At 32.8% G+C, this 20,816-nt stretch overlaps 1 protein-coding gene across 4 annotated transcripts in view; it reads left to right on the forward strand.

Annotated features, from left to right (window-relative positions):
• Positions 1-20,816, forward strand: part of KNL1 (kinetochore scaffold 1) — a 93,525-nt gene that overhangs the window by 20,188 nt on the left and 52,521 nt on the right. For 3 of the 4 annotated variants that reach the window (XR_012486394.1, XM_074289294.1, XM_074289293.1), the window contains exons 6-8: positions 17,504-17,556; positions 17,765-17,798; positions 20,165-20,202. Coding sequence is in view for 2 of the 4 variants with exons in the window: in XM_074289294.1 (XP_074145395.1) it covers positions 17,504-17,556; positions 17,765-17,798; positions 20,165-20,202 (125 nt within the window). In the remaining 2 variants the exon portion in view is untranslated. Of the gene's footprint in view, positions 1-17,503; positions 17,557-17,764; positions 17,799-20,164; positions 20,203-20,816 lie in introns of those variants that run through there. The other variant, XM_074289295.1, reaches the window with a different exon arrangement.

Raw genomic sequence — 20,816 nt, forward strand, 5'->3', positions numbered from 1 at the left:
CTGCTCTTTAGTATTTCTTTGGGATATAAGCCCAATAACAGCAATGCTGGGTCAAAGGATATGCACAGTTTGATAACTTTTTGGGCATAGTTCCAAATTGCTCTCCAGAATGGCTGGATTCAGAAAGGATTTTTTAAATGCAGAAAGAGAAGTAGAAGAAAAATGAGAGTTCTACTAGAAAATCATGAAAAAAGATTAACACATTAGTAAAGGAGAACTAAACAAAGAAATTGCAGGAAATCCCTCATTACTCTTCTGAGATTTCTGATAATTACAATTTAAAAAATTGGTGAAAGGTTTTAAAAAGAAATTTGTCTGCAGTGGTTGACCAGCACAAAAATATATATTAGTTCCTTCCCAAAATTGGATTAACTAAAGACAACCAAGTAAAAGTTTCATAGATTTTAAGTGCATTTTGGGAACTGAAATTAAATTTACTTGAAGTAGAAAAATTCTTTTTATGCCTTCTTACAAATTTTAACACCTTATATAATATAACCATTTGAGCTCTACTGTCTAATTTGCTGGTGGCATAGTAAATAACAGGCCTGGAGTCAGGAAGATCTAGGTTCAAATGTGGTCTCAAATACTTGGTAGCAGTATGACCCTGGGTAAGTCATTTAAACTCTGTTTGCCTGAGTTTCTTCAGCTGTAAAATGGGAATAATAGTAGCATCTACCTCACAGGGTTATTCTGAGGCTTAAATAAAATAAAAATTAAAAAAAAAACAAAAAACTTGTGACTTTGATTCTATAGTATGTGCTATATAAATACCTATTCCTTTGCTCAGCCTTCCCAGTATAACTTGCATATTTAATAAAGGGAATCGAACCATTCCTTGTGCTTCCAACCAAAAACAAAAAGAGTGATACCTAGAAAATGCTTTAAAGGTTATCAATTCTGGGCACTCGGTCTTAAAAAAAAAAAAAAAATTAAAGTTCCTTTTCAGAGACCTCATATTTTAATTGAGAGAATAGTAGGTTGGATATTCTTGGGGTCCTTTGGCTAAGTTACTCAGATAACAGAACAATGTTCAGCGGGGTAAAGGGAGGGCAGATGATAAGCCTAGTATTTCCCCATCTCACTAGAAAAAAATTGATGACTCTCATTGCCCCCAGGCTGTATGATCAGGTCCATGAGTCCTAGGAGGCCCTGCCAGAGGAGAGGAGAAAAAAGAAAGGGAAAGTATTTTCCCAGTGGAAGTGAGTTTTTCCCTCCCTAGCTGTGCTGCATGGATTTTTGAATTCCAATTTTTTTTTTTCTCCCTCCTATCCCCTTACGCCAAGATGGCAAGCAATCTGAAATAGGGTTATACATGTGCAATCATGTAAATATATTTCTACATTAGTCATGTTGTGGGGGGGGGAAAGTGACAAAAGGGAAAAGTCACAAAAAAAGAAAAGAAAGTAAAGATGGGAGCAGCTAAGTGGTGCTGCTGTAGATAGAGCACTAGCCCTAGAGTCAGGAAGGTCTGAGTTCAAATCTGTTCTCAGACATTTAACACTAACTGTGATTCTGGACAAGTCACTTAACCCCAGTTGCCTTGCAAAAACAAAACAACAATAAAAAAGATAGTATGCATCCATTTGTATTTGGGTGTGGATAGCATTTTTCATCCCATCTAATGGAATTGTCTTGGAACAACACTAATGCTGAGAAGAGCTAAGTCAATCATTGCTGATCCTCACACATTGTTGCTCTGTGTACAATGTTTTCCTCCTCTTTACTTCACTCAGCATCAGTTCTTGCAAATCTTTCCAGGTATTTCTAAACTCTTCTTGCTTATTATTTCTGAAAGCACAATATAGTATTCCATTATATTAATATATCACAACTTGTTCAGCCATTACCTTGTTTTCCATTCTTTACCATCATAAAAAGAGTTCTTATAATTAATTTTATACATATGGGTCCTTTTTTCTTTTTTATGACTTCTTTGGGATGCAGACCTAGTAGTGTTATTGTTGGATCAACGGATAGGTACAATTTGGTTGCCCTTTGGACATGGTTGGAGTCACCAAAATAGTTAGATCACTTCACAACTGCACAAAAATAGTGTTCTAATTTCCCCAATCTTCTCCAAATGTTTAACATTTTTCTTTTTGGACATATTTGCCAATCTGATAGCTGTGAGGTAGTACCTTAGAGTTGTTTTAATTTGCATTTCTCTAATAGTGATTTAAAGCATTTTTTCATATGACTATGGAGAGCTTTAGTTTCTTCATCTTAAAATTGCTTATTCATAAGCTTTGACCACTTATCAATTGGAGAATAACTTGTATTTTTATAAATTTGACTTAGTTTTCAATATTTTTGAGAAATGATGCCTTTCTCAGAGATACTTGCTGTAAAAATTGTTTCCCAGCTTTCTGCTTTTCTGCTAATCTTGATTTCATTGGTTTTATTGTGCAAAACTTTTTCTAATTTAAGGTAATCAAAATCATCCATTTTGCATTTTATAATATCCTCCATCTGTTGTTTGGCCATCAATGGTAAGAATTCTATTTTAGATACTGAATTTGAGGTACCAAGCTAAATCCAGAAAAAATAAGAGGTTATTAGTGATCTAGAGCTTGAATTTAGGGTTGGGGTTATATAGTTTCAGGAATCATCTGTGAAGAGATGATAATTGAATCTGTGGGAGCTGATGAGATCATCAGTAAGAGAATAGGAGAATTAAGCCTGTGGGAGGAGGGATGACTGCCATTTCTCTGTTTCTTTTACTAATTCATTATAAACTTACATCCCTAAGCATGAGTCCCCTTCTGCCCCACCCAAAGTATATAGGAATGAGAGGCATCCAGGGTACAAGTACAAAGGTTGATGTGGGCAAGGAGAAAGGCATTCCCAAAAGAGTGAAACAAAAGAAGAGATTATAGGGTAAAGCTGTGGGTAGGTTTTGAGGAATGAAGCCAGTGAGATGAACAAGTGAAGGACACAAGGTCTCTTATTTCTTCAGTACACAGATTTGTTGAGAGAGCTGGATGGTAATAATGTCAGGGGCTTGAAAAAAGTTTTTGGAATAGTTGCTATAGGGCTGGGGTTCTCAAACTACAGCCCGAGGGCCAGATGCAGGCAGCTCAGGACTTCCAGGTTATGGCAAATGGGCTGAGGGGCAGAGACAGAATGTGAGTTTTTGTTTTTATTATAGTCCGGCCCTCCAACAGTCTGAGGGACAGTGAACTGGCCCCCTATTTAAAAAGTTTGAGGACCACTGCTATAGGGGATCATCCTAGAGTCATTCAGAGTACAGGACCTAATTGAGATGGGATGATATGAATTTGTAGTGGACTTAGTTAAGTCTGGGAATAGGAAATTAGAAGACTCATAATGAAAGTGACCCACACTTAAAGTTTAGCAGGAGGTGGATGGAAGTAAGCCAGTGAAAAAAGAGATTCAAATACGGAAAGTATAGTTGGATTGACCAAAGGTTAAAAACTGAAGGGAGGGAAATGAGGCTAGAGCAAAGGTGCTGGACTGGGAGAACAAAGAAGAGTAGAATAACTGGAAATTATTGAGTACAAAGAATAATTCATTGATAAGGAGACTAAGAAGAGGATTGACAAAAAATTATGATAGGAGAAATTTCAAAATTAATGTAACAGAGGTGACACAGCTTTGGTCCCCTGAAAGGGACTAAGGATGAAATGAAGATACAGGTCAGGGAAGCTGAGAAAGTTGATGGTCTTTTAGGTAAACCAATATATATGTTGTGACCTCAAGAATGATTACAAGGACTGAGGAAGTCTGTGAGCCAGGTAATGAATTACTTGAAAAAGGAAGGTTGGGGGGCAGCTAGATGGTGCAGTGGACAGAGCAGTAGCTCTGAAGTCAGGAGGAACTAAGTTCAAATATGGTCTCAAACATTTAACACTTCCTAGCTGTGTGACCCTAGCTAGACAAGTCACTTAACCCCAATTGCTTCAGGAAAAAAGAAAAGGGAAGGTTGGGGCAGCTAGATGGTGTAGTCCATAGAGCACTGGCCCTGGCGTCAGTAGGAGCTGAGTTCAAATCTCACCTCAGACACTTAACACTTCCTAGCTGTGTGACTCTGGGTAACCCCAATTGCCTCATTGCAACAGCTATCAAAATGGAATGATATAGATGGGTGAGTGACCCTCAAAGGAAAAGTTGCATGTTATTCATGGCAGAGTGTGTGTGTCTGGAATAATAATGGTTGCCAGGAATAAATTGACCTCACAATCCTGTTTATTGTTAAGAGGTTTGAGAGAGGAGCAGATGAGGGGATGAAGGATACAGAGCTATATTTCCAAGATTGCAAGATGATAGAAAACAGTTGAGAGGAAGAGATTTATAATGAAGAGGAATTTACTTTTTAATGATAGACTAGAAGCACAGAAGGTGTAGTGCAAAGGAAAAGTGGAACACAAGTACTAAAGAAGTATGGGTTTGAGCTGAAGTAGAAATGAAGAAGGCTTCTTATCTATAATGGGCAACTACAGATCACATATGCATGAATATTTTAAATTTACTACCAATGAAAAATAAATTAAAGAAATAATTAGGAGCTATTTTGCCCAGTTGCATGCCAACAAATTTCAATTAGATAGATAATTGAAATGGATGAATATTTACAAAAATATAAATTACCCAGATTGACAGAAGAGGAAATAAACTACTTAAATAGCCCCATTTTAGAAAAATAAATTAAATGCACTGTCAGTAAACTCCCTAAGAAAAAATCCCTAGCGCTACATGGATTTACAAATGAATTCTTCTAAACATTTAAAGAACTATTTGGAAAAATAGGTAAAGAAGAATCCTGCCAAATTTCTTCTATGACACACATGATACTGATACTCAAAGCAGGAAGAGTCAAAACAGAGAAAGAAAATTATAGACTAATCTCCCTAATGAATATTGATGCAAAAATTTAAAATCAAATATTAGCAAAGATATTACAGCAACTTATCAGCAGGATAGTATCAATGGGATTTATACCAAGATTGCAGGGATGGTTCAATATCAGGGAAACTAGTACCATAATTGACCCTATCACTAACAAATCATATGATAATCTCAATAGATACAGAAAAGGCTTCTGACAAAATACAGCACCTGTTCCTATTAAAAACACTAGAGAGCATATGAATAAAGTGAGTTTTCCGTAAAATGATAAAGTAATCAGCAAACATAATGGAGAAAAGCTGAATGCATTTCTAATAATAACATGGGTGAAACAAGAATGCCCATTATTATTACCATTATTATTCAGTATTGTACTAAAAATGTTGGCTTTTGCAATAAGGAAAGAAAAAGATATTAATAAGGAATTAAAATAGGCAATGAGGAGATAAACTATCACTCTTTGCAGATGATATGATGATATCATGAATACTTAGACAATCCTAGAAAGTCATTCAAAATCCTACTTGAAACAATTAACAGCTTTAGCAAAGTTGCAGGATAAAAACCAACAAAAATCATCAGCATTTCAACATATATATATATTTTTTTTTTGGCTGAGGCAATTGGGGTTAAGTGACTTGCCCAGGGTCACACAGCTAGGAAAAGTTAAGCATCCAAGGCCAGAATTGAACTTAGGTTCTTCTGACTTCAGGGCTGGTACTCTATCCACTGCACCACCTAGCTGCCCCTAGCATTTCTACATATTACTAAAGGTAAGAAATAAAAAGAGATAGAGAAATTCCACTTAAAATAACTAGGCAGAATGAAATATTTAGGTGTCTACTTGTGAAGACAAACTATATGAACACAATTAGAAAACACTTCTCATGCAAAGTCTCATCTAAAAAATTGGAAAAATATAATTACTTGTGAATAGGCTGAGCTAATATAATAAAAATAACAATTTAGGGAAGTGTCAATTTTTTTAATAAAGCTTTTTATTTTCGAAACATGCACAGATAATTTTTCAACATTGACCTTTGCATAGCCTTGTGTTTCAGATTTTTGCCTCCTTCTCCCCACCCTCTCCTCTAGATGGCAGGCAATCCAATATGTGTTATACATGTTATAATATATGTTAAATTCAATATGTATAAACATTCGTAAAATTCTCTTGCTGCACAAGAAAAATCAGATCAAAAAGGAAAGAAAATAAGTAAAAAAGCAAAATGCAAGTAAACAACAAAAAAAGTGAGAATGTTATGTTGTGATCCACATGCAATCTCCACAGTCCTCTTTCTGGGTGTAGATGCTCTCTTCATCACAAGATCACTGGAACTGTCTTCAATCATTTCATTTTTGAAGAGAGACACATTCATCAGAATTGATCACTGTAAAATCTTCTTGTTGCCATATACAAAAATCTCCTGGTTCTGGTCATTTCACTTAGCATCAGTTCATGAAAGTCTCTCCAAACCTCTCTAAAATCATCCTGCTGATTTTCTTATAGAAAAATAATCTATATCATTCATATACCATAACTTATTCAGCCATTCTCCATTTGATAGACATCCGCTCAGTTTCCAGTTTCTTGCCACTACAAAGAGAGTTGCCACAAACATTTTTTGCACTTGTGGATTCCTTTCCTTCCTTTAAAATCTCTTTGGGAAAAGATCTAAAAGAAGGAAAAGTACCTATATGTAGCAAGAGTAATGGATCAGTGGAATAGGTCAGATACACACAGCACAATAATCAATGACTATAGTAATCTAGTATTTGAGAAATCTCAAAACTCTTAACTTCTGGGATAAGAACTCACTATTTTACAAAAATTGCTGGGAAAACTAGAAAATAATGTCAGAAACTTGGCATGAAAGTACGTCTTACATCTCATAGCAAAATAAGATCAAAATGGGTACATGATTTGAGCATAAAAGATACCATAAGGAAATTAGGAAAGCAAGGATAGTTTACCAATCAGATTTTTAGAGAAGAAAGGAATTTATGACCAAAGAACTAGAAAACATTATGAAATGCAAAACGGACAACTTTGATCACATTAATTTTTTTTTTTTTTTTTTTTTTTTCCCCACAAAACGAAATCAATACAAGATTAAAAGGGAAGTACAAAGCTGGGGAAATTTTTTTACAGTCATTGTTTCTGATAAAGGCCTCATTTCTAAAATAAATAAAGAACTGTGTCAAATTTGTAAGAATACAAATCATTCCCCAGTTGATAATTGATCAAAGGATATTAACAGATGACGAAATTTAAGCCATCTATAGTCATGAAAAATGCTCTAAATCACTATTGATTAGAGATATGCAAATTAAAACAACTCTGAAGTATCACTTCACATCTCTCAGATTGGATAAGATGACAGAAAAAGATAATGATAAATGTTGGAGGGGATGTGGGAAAACTGGAATACTAATGCATTGTTGATGCTGAGTAAAACAATGAGATGACTAACTATGAAAGATTTGGGTCTTCTCAGTGGTTCAGTGATTCAAGGCAATCCCAATAGACTTTGGATAGAAAATATTATCTGCGCCCAGAAACTCTCTGTAAATCAACATGTGAAATTCATCTTTTTTTCTTAATTTTTTTTCTCTTCTGGTATTTTTCTTTTGTTCTTATTTTTCTCTCCCAGCATGAGTCATAAATAAATGTACATGTATAATCAGAAAAAAGAAAAGCAATAAAAAAGGGAGAAAAAGAAAATTTGAATTGAGCAAATGGAAACTAATTACCTTATGAGAAATCAAGAAACAATAAAACAGAAAGCCAAAAGAATGAAAAAGATAGAAAACAATGTTAACTATCTCATTGGAAAAACAACTAATCTGGGAGATTTGGGAGAGATCATTTAAAAATTATTGATCTGCCTGAAAATCATGATCAAAAACATATCTAGACATTATGTTTCAAGAAATTATCAAGGAAAACTGTCCTGATATTCTAGAACAAAGGGTAAAATAGAAACTGAGAGAATCCACTGATCATCTCCTGAAAGAGATCCCAAGATGAAAACTCCCAGGAATATCATAGCTAAATGCTGGAACTTTTAGGTAAAGAAGAAAATAATGCAAACATCTTAAACACAAAAGCAGTTTCTAATTAAAGGGTCATAAGGCTTGGAATATGATATTCTAGTGAGCAGTGAAGGTAGGATTTACAATCAAGAATCACCTATTTAGCAAAATTGAGTATAATCCTTCAGGGAAAAAGATGGATATTCAATAAAATAGAGATCTTTGATGAAAAGACCAGAACTGAATAGAAAATTTGATTTTTAAAAACAGGATTTAGGAGAAGCATAAGATAAGGAGATAATCAGGAAAAAGATGTCATAAGATTTATCTGTTTACATTCATACATAGGAGGATGACACTTGTGACTCATTGGAATTTTCTCATGGCAAATGGAGTATAGACAGAGGGCACAGGTGTGAGTTGAATATAAAGGGATGATATATATTAAAAAAAAAAAAAAAGGTGAGAGCAATATACTGGGAGGATCAGAAAGGAAAAGGTGGAATGGCATAAATTATCTGCCATAAAAGAGGCAAGAAAAAGCTTTTCTAGTGGAGGGGGGGGTGACTGAATCTTACTCTCATCAGAATTGACTCAAAAAAGAAATAACATATACACTCAATAGGTTTATAGAAATCTATCTTACTCCAATGAAAGTAGTGGGGAAAGGAGGATACAAGAAGGAGGGGGAGAGGGTGTTAGAAGAACGGGCATATTGGGAAAGAGGATGGCCAGTAGCAAAATACTTTTGAGGCAAATCAGGGTAAAGAGAAAGAGATAATAGAATAAATGGGAGAATATAATTAGCAGTAATAATTGGGAAGTGAATTTTGAAGCAAGTTTCTCTGATAAAAGCTTCATTCTCAATTGTATAGGGAACTGAGTTATATTTATAAGAAAAATAAGATTTACTTAAATAATAAAAATTATTTATGAAAAATAATTTATTCAATTGATAAACAATCAAAAGATATGGTCTATGCCCAAAAGGTTATAAAATCATTCATATTTTGTTACCTAACAATACTACTACTAGGCATGAATCCCAAAAGAGATTATTAAAAAAAAAAAAAAAAAAAAGGAAAAGGACTTCTTCTCAGGGCAAAAAATTAAAAATCGAGGAGATAATCAATTTGAGAATGTCTGAATAAATTATGGTATGTGATTATAATGGAATATTATTGTTGTATGGGAAATGATTCTCAGAAAAACCTGGAAAATCCTTTGCAAACACAAGCGAAGCGAAATATACAAAATAATAGAAATATTGTGGGATTATCAGCTATGAATGACTTTGCCATTCTCAGCAATACAATGATCCAAGACTACTTTGAAGGAATTATGATGAAAAATGCTATCCATACCCAGAGGAAGAACTGATTGTGTCTGAATATAGATAGAAGCATATTCTTTTCTTTTCTTTTTTTTTTTTTTTTTTTTGAGGGGTGAGCTCATTCCTTCACAACATGATTTTTATGGAAATGTTTTGCATAACTTCATTTCTTAGGCAGAGTTGGGAGGAAGGGAGAGAATCCGAAACTCATTAAGTTTTAAAAACAAATTTAAAAAATTGTCTTACACGTAACTGGGAAAAATAAAATATTAAATAAGGTCAATGGGGAAAAAAAGTTTTCCTTATTGAACCAGCTCTGCATTCCTGGTATAAATCCTACTTAGTCACAGTGTATAACTTTGAGATTTATTTATGTAATCTTCTAGCTAGTATTTTATTTAGGATTTTTACATCCATATCCATTAGTGAAACTGTCTATAATTTTCTTTGGTTTTGCTCTTTGCTATTTAGATATCAGCATCATATTTCATACAAGGTGTATGGTAGGATTCCTTTGTGTTTCTCCAAATTATTTAATATTGGAATTAGTTGATTTTTAAGTGTTTGGTAGAATTTACTTATAAATTCATCTGGTCCTGATGCTTTTTTCTTAGAAAGTTCATTTATGGCCTATTCAATTTCTCTTTTTAAAATAGGTTTTTTTTAGTTATTCTATTTCCTCTTCCATTAATCTAGGCATTTTATATTTTTATAAATATTGTTCCCTTTCACTTAAGTTATTAAATTTATTGGTATGTAATTGTGCAAAATAACTTTATTTTTTTTTAGTAAATTTATTTTATATATACATATCATTTGGGAGGGGAAAATCAAAGCAAAAATGAGAAACAAGTGATTTACATTCAGTTTCCTTAGTTCTTTTTCTGGATGCAGATGACATTTTCTGTCCATAGTCTATTGGGATTGCTTTGGATCACTGAACCACTGAGAAAAACCAAGTACTTTGATAGTTAATCATCGCACATTCTTGCTTTTATTGTGTACAATGTATTCCTGGTTCTGCTTGTTTCACTCAGCATCAGTTCATGTTAATATTTCCAGGTCTTTCTAAAATCAGCTTGTTCCATTATTTTTTTATAGAACAATAATATTCCATTATCTTCATATGCCATAACTTATTCAGCCATTTTCCAATTGATGGGCATCTACTCATTTTCCATTTCTTTGCTATCACAAAATAGCTGCTACAAACATTTTTGCACATGTGGATCCTTTTCCCTCCTCTAAGATTTCCTTGGGATATGGACTCAGTAATGGCACTGCTGGGATAAAAGATATACACAGTTTGATAGCCCTTTGGACATAGTTCCAAATTGTTCTTCAGAATGGTTGGATTATTTTCACAAATTCAGCAACAATGCATTAGTGCCCCAGTTTTCTCACATCCCCTTCAACATTTATCATTATCTTTTCCTGTCAGCTTAACTAGTCTGAGAAGTATGAGGTAGTATCTCAGAGTTGCTTTAATGACTGCATTAATTTCATCTTTTTTAGGAGTGTAGTTATCCTTTTAATACTATTGATTTGGTTTTCTTTTAAAAAATCATATTAATCAATGCTTTTATCTATTATATTAGGGTTCTCCCCCACAAAACTAGCTCCTAGTTTTATGTATTATTATTTCAGTGGCTTTCTTACATTCAATTTTATTAATCTCATCTTTAATTTTAAGGATTGCCAACTTGATATTTAATTTCAGAATTTTTAATTTGCTCTTTTTTCTAGATTTTTGTGTTACATACTGAGTTCATTGGTTTTCTTTAGAAATATGAATTTCCCTTTGATTAATTTTTTTTGCATTCTATACATTTTGTTATGTTGTCTCATTATCATTCTCTTTAACAAAATTGTTTGTTTTTATGACTTGTTCTTTAATTCACTCCATTCTTTAAAATTAGGTTGCTTTTAACCTGGTTAATTTTTAATGTCTTTACATGATTCTTTATTAAATATAATTTTATTGCATTATGATCTGAAAATAATTCAGTTAATATTTCTGCATTTCACTATAAAGTGTTAATGCACTAATATATGGTCAATTTTTGTAATACTGCTGAAAAAAAGATATATTTCTTTCTGTTTCTATTCAGTTCTCTTCAAATGGTTATCATATCCAGTTTTAAAGATTCTATTCATCTCTTTGACTTTTCTTTTTTTTAATAGGAAAGTCACCCATAGTTATGGCTTAGCTATCTATTTCTACCTACAATTCATCTATCTTTTCCTTCATAAATTTGGATGCTATAGCATTTGGTGCTTTAGTTTTGGTTTCATGTTTTATATTGATATTAATTTGTTATTACTTCATTATCCATGGAACCTTTTAATATGATGTAGTTTCTGTGCTTATTTCTCTTAATTAAATCTATTTTAGATTTAATTTTGTCTGAGATCATGATTTGCTACCCCTGCTTTTTAAAACATCTGTTGAAGCATAAATAAGTTCTGTTCTAGCTCTTTATTTTTATTCTATGTGTATCCCATTTTTAAAGGTGTTTCTTGTAAACAGTGTATTGTCAGATTGTGGTTTTTAATCTATTCTGCTATCCATTTCTCTTTTATGGATGATTTCATCCCATTCACATTTCAAGTCATAATTTCTAGTTATGTACTTTACTCTATCTTATTTTTCCTCACCATTCATCTTCCTGTTTATTGTTTTTCTCCTCAGAAATCTAATTTACTTTTGAGCATTGCCTCCCTAATTGTCACATTTTTTAAGATTAGTTTTCTTATCCTTTCCCTTTGACCTTCTATTCCTTAATTTGCCCACTTCTAAGAGTTTCTCTCTTATGCCCTCTTATTTCTTAATCCACATGCCCTTTTAAGAAATCCCGTCCACCCCCATCATCCTGTCTCACTATTTCATTCCTGTCTCACTATTTCATTCCTGTCTCTCCTATTTCACTATGGGTTAAAAAATCTTTTATACACTTCTAGTTGTAAATGTTATTCCCTCTTTAGCACAGTTCTTTTTAAAGTTTCTAATAATATTTTACTTTTCCAAATATAGGTAGAGTTTTCAACATTCATTTTTGTAAAACTTTGAATTCCAAACTTTTCTCCCTTACTCTATTACCTCCCCTCTTCCCAAGAAATAATCTGATATAGATTAAATACGTACAGTTCTTTTAAACATTTTTCCATATTTATCATGTTGTATAAGAGATATCAAGTCAAAGGGGAAAAAACCATGAGAAAGAAAAAACAAACAGCAACAACAAAAAGGTGAAAATACTATGCTTTGATCCACTTTCTGTCTCCACAGTTCTCTTTCTGGATTTAGATGGCATTTTCCATTCTAAGTATATTGGAGTTGCTTTGAATCACCACATTATTGAAAAGAGCCAAGTTTATTACAGTTGATCTAATAATTATAATAATCATAATCTTGTTACCGTGTATAATGTTTTCTTGGTTCTACTCACTTCACTCAGCATTAGTTCCTGTAAGTCTTTCCAAGCTTTTCTGAAATCAGCTTGCTCATCATTTTTTATAGAACAATAATATTCTATCACATTCATATATCATAACTTATTCAGCCATTCTCCATCTGATGGCAATACTCCCAATTTCCAATTCCCTAACGCCACAAAAAGGACTGCTACAAACATTTTTGTATTCATGGATCCTTTTCCCTCTTTATGATTTTAAAGATACTCAGTCTTGATGAAAATAAGATTCTAGCATTACCCACACTTCACCCTTTCCTGTCCTCCAAAGTAATAGTAGTTCTTTTTCACTCATTGATTTTTTTCTTGCCTAATTCTAATTTCTTTTTTTTTTTTTAAGAATAATGTTTTTAATAGATGTTATTTTAGTGAATAATGATAATTTCCAAACCACATAAAATGAAAAGCTTTCCAAATTCATAAGCCTAGTGAAAAAAAAAAAGAAAAGTAAAGCAGGCAGGAATAGGACCAGATTCAAGGAATCTTGTCTGCTGTTAGAGTTGAACCACAGAGGGGTTTTTTGGGGTCTACAGAATATAAACATATACAAATGCTCTTATTAATATAGAAATAGATCTAACGTTGATAGATCTCGATCTTTTATATATATATATTTTTTTTATTTTATTTAGAATTTTTTTCCACAGTATATATGCATGAGTAATTTTTTTTTAATAATATTATCCCTTGTATTCATTTTTCCAAATTATCCCTCCCCCCGATGACAGGCAATCCTATACATTTTACATATGTTACAATATAACCCAGATACAATATATGTGTGTAAATACCATTTTCTTGTTGCACATTAAGTATTAGATTCCAAAGGTATAAGTAACCTGGGTAGATAGATAGTAGTGCTAACAATTTACATTCATTTCCCAGTGTTCCTTCTCTGGGTGTAGTTGTTTCTGTCCATCATTGATCAACTGGAAGTGAGTTGGATCTTCTTTATGTTGAAGATATTCACTTCCATCAGAATACATCTTCATACAACATTGAAGTGTACAGCGATCTTCTGGTTCTATTCATTTCACTCAGCATCAGTTGATGTAAGTCTCTCCAAGCCTCTCTGTATTCCTCCTGCTGGTCATTTCTTACAGAGCAATAATATTCCATAACCTTCATATACCATAATTTACCCAACCATTCTCTAACTGATGGACATCCATTCATCTTCCAGTTTCTAGCTACAACAAAAAGAGCTGCCACAAACATTTTGGCACATACAGGTCCCTTTCCACTCTTTAGTATTTCTTTGGGATATAAGCCCAATAACAGCAATGCTGGGTCAAAGGATATGCACAGTTTGATAACTTTTTGGGCATAGTTCCAAATTGCTCTCCAGAATAGCTGGATTCTTTTACAGCTCCACCAGCAATGTATCAGTGTCCCAGTTTTCCCACATCTCCTCCAACATTCATCATTATTTGTTCCTGTCATCTTAGCCAATCTGACAGGTATATAGTGGTATCTCAGAATTGTCTTAATTTGCATTTCTCTGATCAGTAGTGATTTGGAACACTCTTTCATATGAGTGGATATAGTTTCAATTTCATCATCTGAGAATTGTCTGTTCATATCCTTTGACCATTTATCAATTTGAGAATGGTTTGATTTCTTATAAATTAGGGTCAGTTCTCTATATATTTTGGAAATGAGACCTTTGTCAGAACCTTTAACTTTAAAAATATTTTCCCAATTTATTACTTCCCTTCTAATCTTGTTTGCATTAGTATTGTTTGTACAGAAACTTTTTAGTTTGATGTAATCAAAATCTTCTATTTTGTGATCAATAATGATCTCTAGTTCTCCTCTGGTCATAAATTCCTTCCTCCTCCACAGGTCTGAGAGGTAGACTATTTTCTGTTTCTCTATTTATTATCTCATTCTTTATGCCTAAATCATGGACCCATTTTGATCTTATCTTGGTATATGGTGTTAAGTGTGGATCCATATCTAATTTCTGCCATACTAATTTCCAGTTTTCCCAACAGTTTTTTCCAAATAATAAATTTTTATCCCTAATGTTGGTATCTTTGGGTTTGTCAAAGATTAGATTGCTATAGATGTACCCTTTTTTGTCCTTTGTATCTAATTTGTTCCACTGATCGACTGGTCTATTTCTTAGCCAATACCAAATGGTTTTGGTGACTGCTGCTATATAATATAGCTTTAGATCAGGTACACTTAGACCACCTTCCTCTGACTTTTTTTTCATTAGTTCCCTTGCAATTCTCGACCTTTTATTCTTCCATATGAATTTTGTTGTTATTTTTTCTAGGTCATTAAAATAGTTTCTTGGGAGTCTGATTGGTATAGCACTAAATAAATAGATTAGTTTGGGGAGTATTGTCATCTTTATTATATTCGCTCGGCCTATCCAAGAGTACTGAATGTCTTTCCAGTTATTTAAATCTGACTTTATTTTTGTGGCAAGTGTTTTGTAATTTTTCTCATATAATTCCTGACTATTCTTTGGTAGATGGATTTCCAAATACTTTATACTCTCAACATTTGTTTGGAATGGAATTTCTCTTTGTATCTCTTGCGCCTAATTCTAATTTCTAAGAAGTTGTTTTCTTTCTTTTTTTTTTTTTCTGAAAAAAGTCCTCTGACCCCACCATACTGTTTGCATGCACACATGCACATGTGTATGTGTACATACACATGTTTGTATTTTTTTAACTGAATGTTTTCATTAAAAGAGTATCCTCTCTTTAATGAGAAGTACATCACATCATATCATTGAATTGGCAGTTTGAATTCAATTAATTGGTAATTCATCAGAAGACCACATTAGCAAATTTAAATGGTGTATTTGAAATGTAGTTTTGTGGCAAATAAAGTTCTTTTAACTATTTCATCTTATGGACAATATACAGTGGGATAAAAATTTAAAAAGTATTTTTCTTGGTGTAGTCAAAACCTAACATAAGATTAAAGCACTTTTCATGCTAACAAAGGCGATGTAGCTGTCCGAGACCTAAAACTGTATTATAAAGTAATGTTCATCAAAACCATTTGCTACTGGCTAATAGAGTAGTCGATCAGTAGAATAGATTATGATCACAGGACAAAATAGTCCATAACTATAGCAACCTAGTGTTTGACAAACCTAGAAACCCCAGCTTTTGGGATAAGAACTCACTATTTGACAAAAAATGCTGGGAAAATTGGAAATTAATATGGAAGAAATTAGAGCTCCACCCACACCTAACACCAGGAACCAAGATAAGATCTAACTGGATTCATGATTTAGACATAAAGGGTAATACTATAGGGGCAGCTAGGTGGCGCAGTGGATAGAGCAGTAGACCTGAAGTCCGGAGGAGCTGAGTTGAAATATGACCTCAGGCACTTAATACTCCCTAGCTGTATAACCCTGTACAAGTCACTCAACCCCAATTGCCTCAGCAAAGAAAAAAAGAGTGATAAGCAAATTAGAAGAATACCTGATAGTCAATCTCTTAGATCTGTGGAGAAGGAAGGAATTTGTGTCCAAAGAAGAACTGGAACTTATAATTGAACATCAGATAGATAATTTTGGTTATATTAAGTTAAAAAGATTTTATACAAACAAAACTAATGCAGACAAGATCAGAAGGGAAGCAATAAATTGGGAAAACATTTTTACACTTAAGGGTTCTGATAAAGGCCTCATTTCTAAAATATATAGAGAATTGTCTCAAATTTATAAGAATTCAAGCCATTCTCCAATAAATGATCAAAAGATATGAACAGTTTTCAGATGAAGAAGTTAAAACCATTTCTAATCATATGAGAAGGTGCTTTAAATCACATTGGTCAAAGAAATGCAAATTAAGACAACTCTGAGATACCACTACACACCTCTCAGATTGACTAAAAAGACAGGAAAAGATTATGATGAATGTTGGAGAATCTGTGGGAAAACATTTTTACATTGTTGGTGGAACCATGAACGGATCTAACCATTCTAGAGAGCAGTTTGGAATTATGCTCAAAAAGTAATCAAACTGTGCATACCTTTTGACCCAGCAATGTTTCTACTGTGCTTATATCGCAAAGAGATCTTAAAGAAGGGAAAGGGACCCACATGTACAAAAATGTTTGTGGCAGCCCTTTTTGTAGTGGCAAGAAACTGGAAACAGAGTGAATGCCCATCAGTTGGAGAATTGGCTGAATAAATTGTGGTACATGAAAATTATGGAATATTATTGTTCTGTAAGAAACGATCAGCAGGATGATTTCAGAGAGGCCTGGAGAGACTTATATTAATTGATGCTAAATGAAATGGGCAGAACCAGGAGATCATTATCCATGGCAATAAGATTATGCAGTGATCAATTCTGATGGATGCTCTCTTTCCAACAACCAAGATGATTGATGCCAGTTCCAGTGATCTTGTGATGAAGAGAGCCATCTATACCCAGAGAGAGAACTGTGGGAACTGAATGTGGATCACAATATAATATCCTTACTCTTTTTGTTGTTTGCTTGCATTTTGTTTTCTTATTCATTTACTTTCTTTTTTTGATCTGATTTTTCTTGGGTAACAAAAAAAAATTGTATAAATATGCTTGTACATATTGGATTTAGCATATATTTGAACATGTTTAGCATATGTTGGATTGCTTGACATCTAGAGGAGGTGTTGGGGGGAAGGAGGAAAAAATCTGAAACACAAGGCTATGCAAGGGTCAATGTTGTCAAATTATCCGTGCATATATTTTGAAAATAAAAAGATTGAATCTTTTTTTTTTTCATTTGAAATCTATAGATTCTCATTAACCTTTATTGACTCTCACAGAATATTCCAGACAGAAATTCCTTCAGAAGTTAAAGAAGAGTCAAAAAATACAGGTGACTATGTTGTTATTTATAATTCATTAAATCTAAATTAGGCCAATCTTTCCTGAATTAATCTTAGAAATGATCTAAAGTTAATAAAGCTTTATAAATAAACTTAGCCTCTGCCAAAATACTTTTTTCTTCTTATGAATATTTTTATGCAGTTTTTCTTATTGCTTTATTAATTCATCCCTTAACATATTGTGTTTTCTGACTTAAGGAATAACTGTGGGAGAAAAAGTTCTGTTTAAACAGTAAGTAGAAAAATATTTCTTTGCTTCTAAGAGTTTCTAGTACATGGTATACAAATAAAAGTATATAATTTCCTGGTTTCTACTAAACTAAATTCTGATTTGGTTTCTTTTACTTATACATTCATTTATTTATTTGCAAGACAATTGGTTAAGTGACTTATCCAGGGTCATATGACTAGTAAGTGTCAAGTGTCTGAGGCCAAATTTGAATTCAGATCTTCCTGATTCCAAAGTTAGTGTTTTCTCCACTGCAATATCTACATACTTTTTAAAATTGTTCATCTTTGAAATCAGTAAACATTTAAGACTTTAAAATTTCAGTAAAATTTCCTCCAAAAGAAAAGCACAAGTTAGCTTTTTAAAATTTCTGTACCTTCTTAATGTACTCAGCATTCATCTTTTAATATTTTGTTAATATATTTTGATTTTGTAGTGGATTCACTTCTGAGTGAATTCACTCCATACTCTTACCAGATGATAACCTCCTGTATGACAAGAAAGAGGAATTAAATACTTAAGCAAAACTTGCTAATAAAGAATATGAATCATTCTCCATTTGTGGTCCCTCAAGATTAATCTGAAAAAAAAAGAAAAAAAGAAACTAATTTCCTTTTCAGGATTCAGCAAATAGATCTATGTAGTATCTATATACCTTGATTCATATGCAGTTTAAATATAGAAAAACAAAAAGTTTAAAATATTTTACTCTGAATACATGTAGGAAAAATGCATAGCATTTATTTGATTGGAAAAAGGATGAATTCTAAATTTTCTCTGGTAGATATTCTACTTTAAATTAAAAAATTTTGCCTGGTAGCTATCAAAAGTGAGTTCTGGCTTCTCTGACTGCTTTCCCTTACCCTCAACTGCATCTTAATCTGCTTCACAGTCATGTTGAGCTCTGGGTCTCGTGGTGCTTTAGTGCTATTTCCTTTCATCTCTTGCCTTTATGGCCTACTGAGGCCTCATTAGGTGCTGGGGATCTCATTGACTGAATCTGGATATAGAAGAGAATATGGCCAGTAGGACAGAGGATAATACTGATGACCCACTTTTGGATAGAAATACTTCTACTGAAAGTCCTAAGGGTAAGGGAATAGAAGCCACTGTAATCATGAAGTTGACATGGTAATGAATCACCATCTATAAGAAACTAGCTTCATAAAAAAATTCTTACCAAAAAGTACAAAAAAAATCATTTGAAGTCAAAGGGAAACTTGAAGAATAGAAAGCAAAAAGAATGAAAATATTTTGATGGGAGCTGCAAAACAAATTAAACTTACTCTTGTTCATATCAAAACCTATTAGTACTTATGGACAAAACCATGAATCCAGCTGACCTATGGATTTATTAGACTTCTATGAGAATGAGGTAATTCAGTTTTGATTTTCTTTATGGATGATGTAGAATGGCGAATTATTAGCAAATTTAGCTGGCTATGTTGGTTCACCTTTTTGGATAACTGGCTTCTTTTTTTCATCACTTATGCAACACTAAGATTTAGACTGACTTTGAGTTCATAACATTTTGATTTTTTTTTTTTTTAATTTTGAAATGGAAGACTGTTTTAAAAAAATTTTTTTTTAAAAAAATATTTGTCCAAAGTAAAATACATTTAAATATGTTTGAGAAAATTCCTATTGGTTTGATAGTCTTAAAACCAAATTATAGTAAATATATAAAGTATATAAATAAGTACAAATAGTGTATTTCAAAGATCATTGTTGAGATGATCCTGGACCTAAGTTACTTTTTCATATGATTGTCTTCATCTATATTTTGATACAACTGACTACTTGTGAAACTGTTCATTATAGTTAAATCTGAGTTCAGTATTAGGAGATACACCTATAGACATGCCAGTAATATGAAGTGAATCTTTCTATATTTCACTTCAGTATTTATAAGCTAAAATAGAGCAAAGTCTGGAAAAAATTTACAAAATTGAGTAAAAGGAAACCATGTACTTTTTTTTTTTTTTATGTATTCTCCAGTGGTTTTGAAATTTGAAATAAAGTCAATATCTTTTAGGCCCCTTTCATTTCCTCTCCATGATCAATGAGTGTAAGTAGAAATTCAGTGGTTCATGGCAACAATTTTTTCATAATTAAATATGTATCCTGTAATTGCCAATAATATATAACAGTTCCAAGGGAAACATAGCTTATGTGTGTGAATATAATTTGTGTGTATACACATCTATATATGCATATCTGTATCTGTTATATCCATCCATATATGCCTACTATAGAGTCCAGGAAAGTTCCTTTACTGACTATTCTTTGCTCTTAACATTTAACACAAGTTGTGATTTTGCATAAAGAATTTTATGAAGTGTAATGATAAAATTGCCTTTAATTTTTAGAGCTAAAGAACCAGAAGGTAATAAACATGAAATCATTGGTGAGTATGAAAAATTAGGTTTCCTTATAATATAACTTCTGGATAGATGTAAAATCATCTTGGGGTATTGGAATGAGGCATTATGTTTAGAATCCTTTTAGTATGATGTGTAAATAAAGATATTAATGAATAGGCTAAATACACAATATACAGAAGTAAATACACCTCTAATAACTTTGTGTTCAGTAAATCCAACAACCCCAACAATTGATGTAAAGGATGGGACAAAAGCCACCAGAAAAACAGGAAAATAGGCAGAAAGTAGGTTTAGGTGAAAACCTTATATGTGATACCCATATAAATTCTAAATGAGATTGTAGACTCCACCACTAGTATGCTGTATTACTCTCCTAAGCTAGGACTGAAGTGTATCAGTTGTTGGTGTATCCTGTGGCTCACACCCTCTCATTAATTTTCCCCAGTCTTCTCTGGGCTGTGCTCCCATTTCATCCAAGTGGGACTGACATTTCCTGAAGTACTTGGAAGTACCTTGAGCTGGAAAATTGTTTTATCCATTCCTTTGTAGGTTCTATTTTTTTCCAAAATCTATTCAGAGGCTTGGTTTCATGTTATTTCAGATAGAAACAGCGGAGAGCTCAATTTACTGGTTTTAC

Source organism: Sminthopsis crassicaudata, chromosome 2 (genome assembly GCF_048593235.1).
Source record: "Sminthopsis crassicaudata isolate SCR6 chromosome 2, ASM4859323v1, whole genome shotgun sequence".
In the NCBI taxonomy this organism is placed as follows: domain Eukaryota; kingdom Metazoa; phylum Chordata; class Mammalia; order Dasyuromorphia; family Dasyuridae; genus Sminthopsis; species Sminthopsis crassicaudata.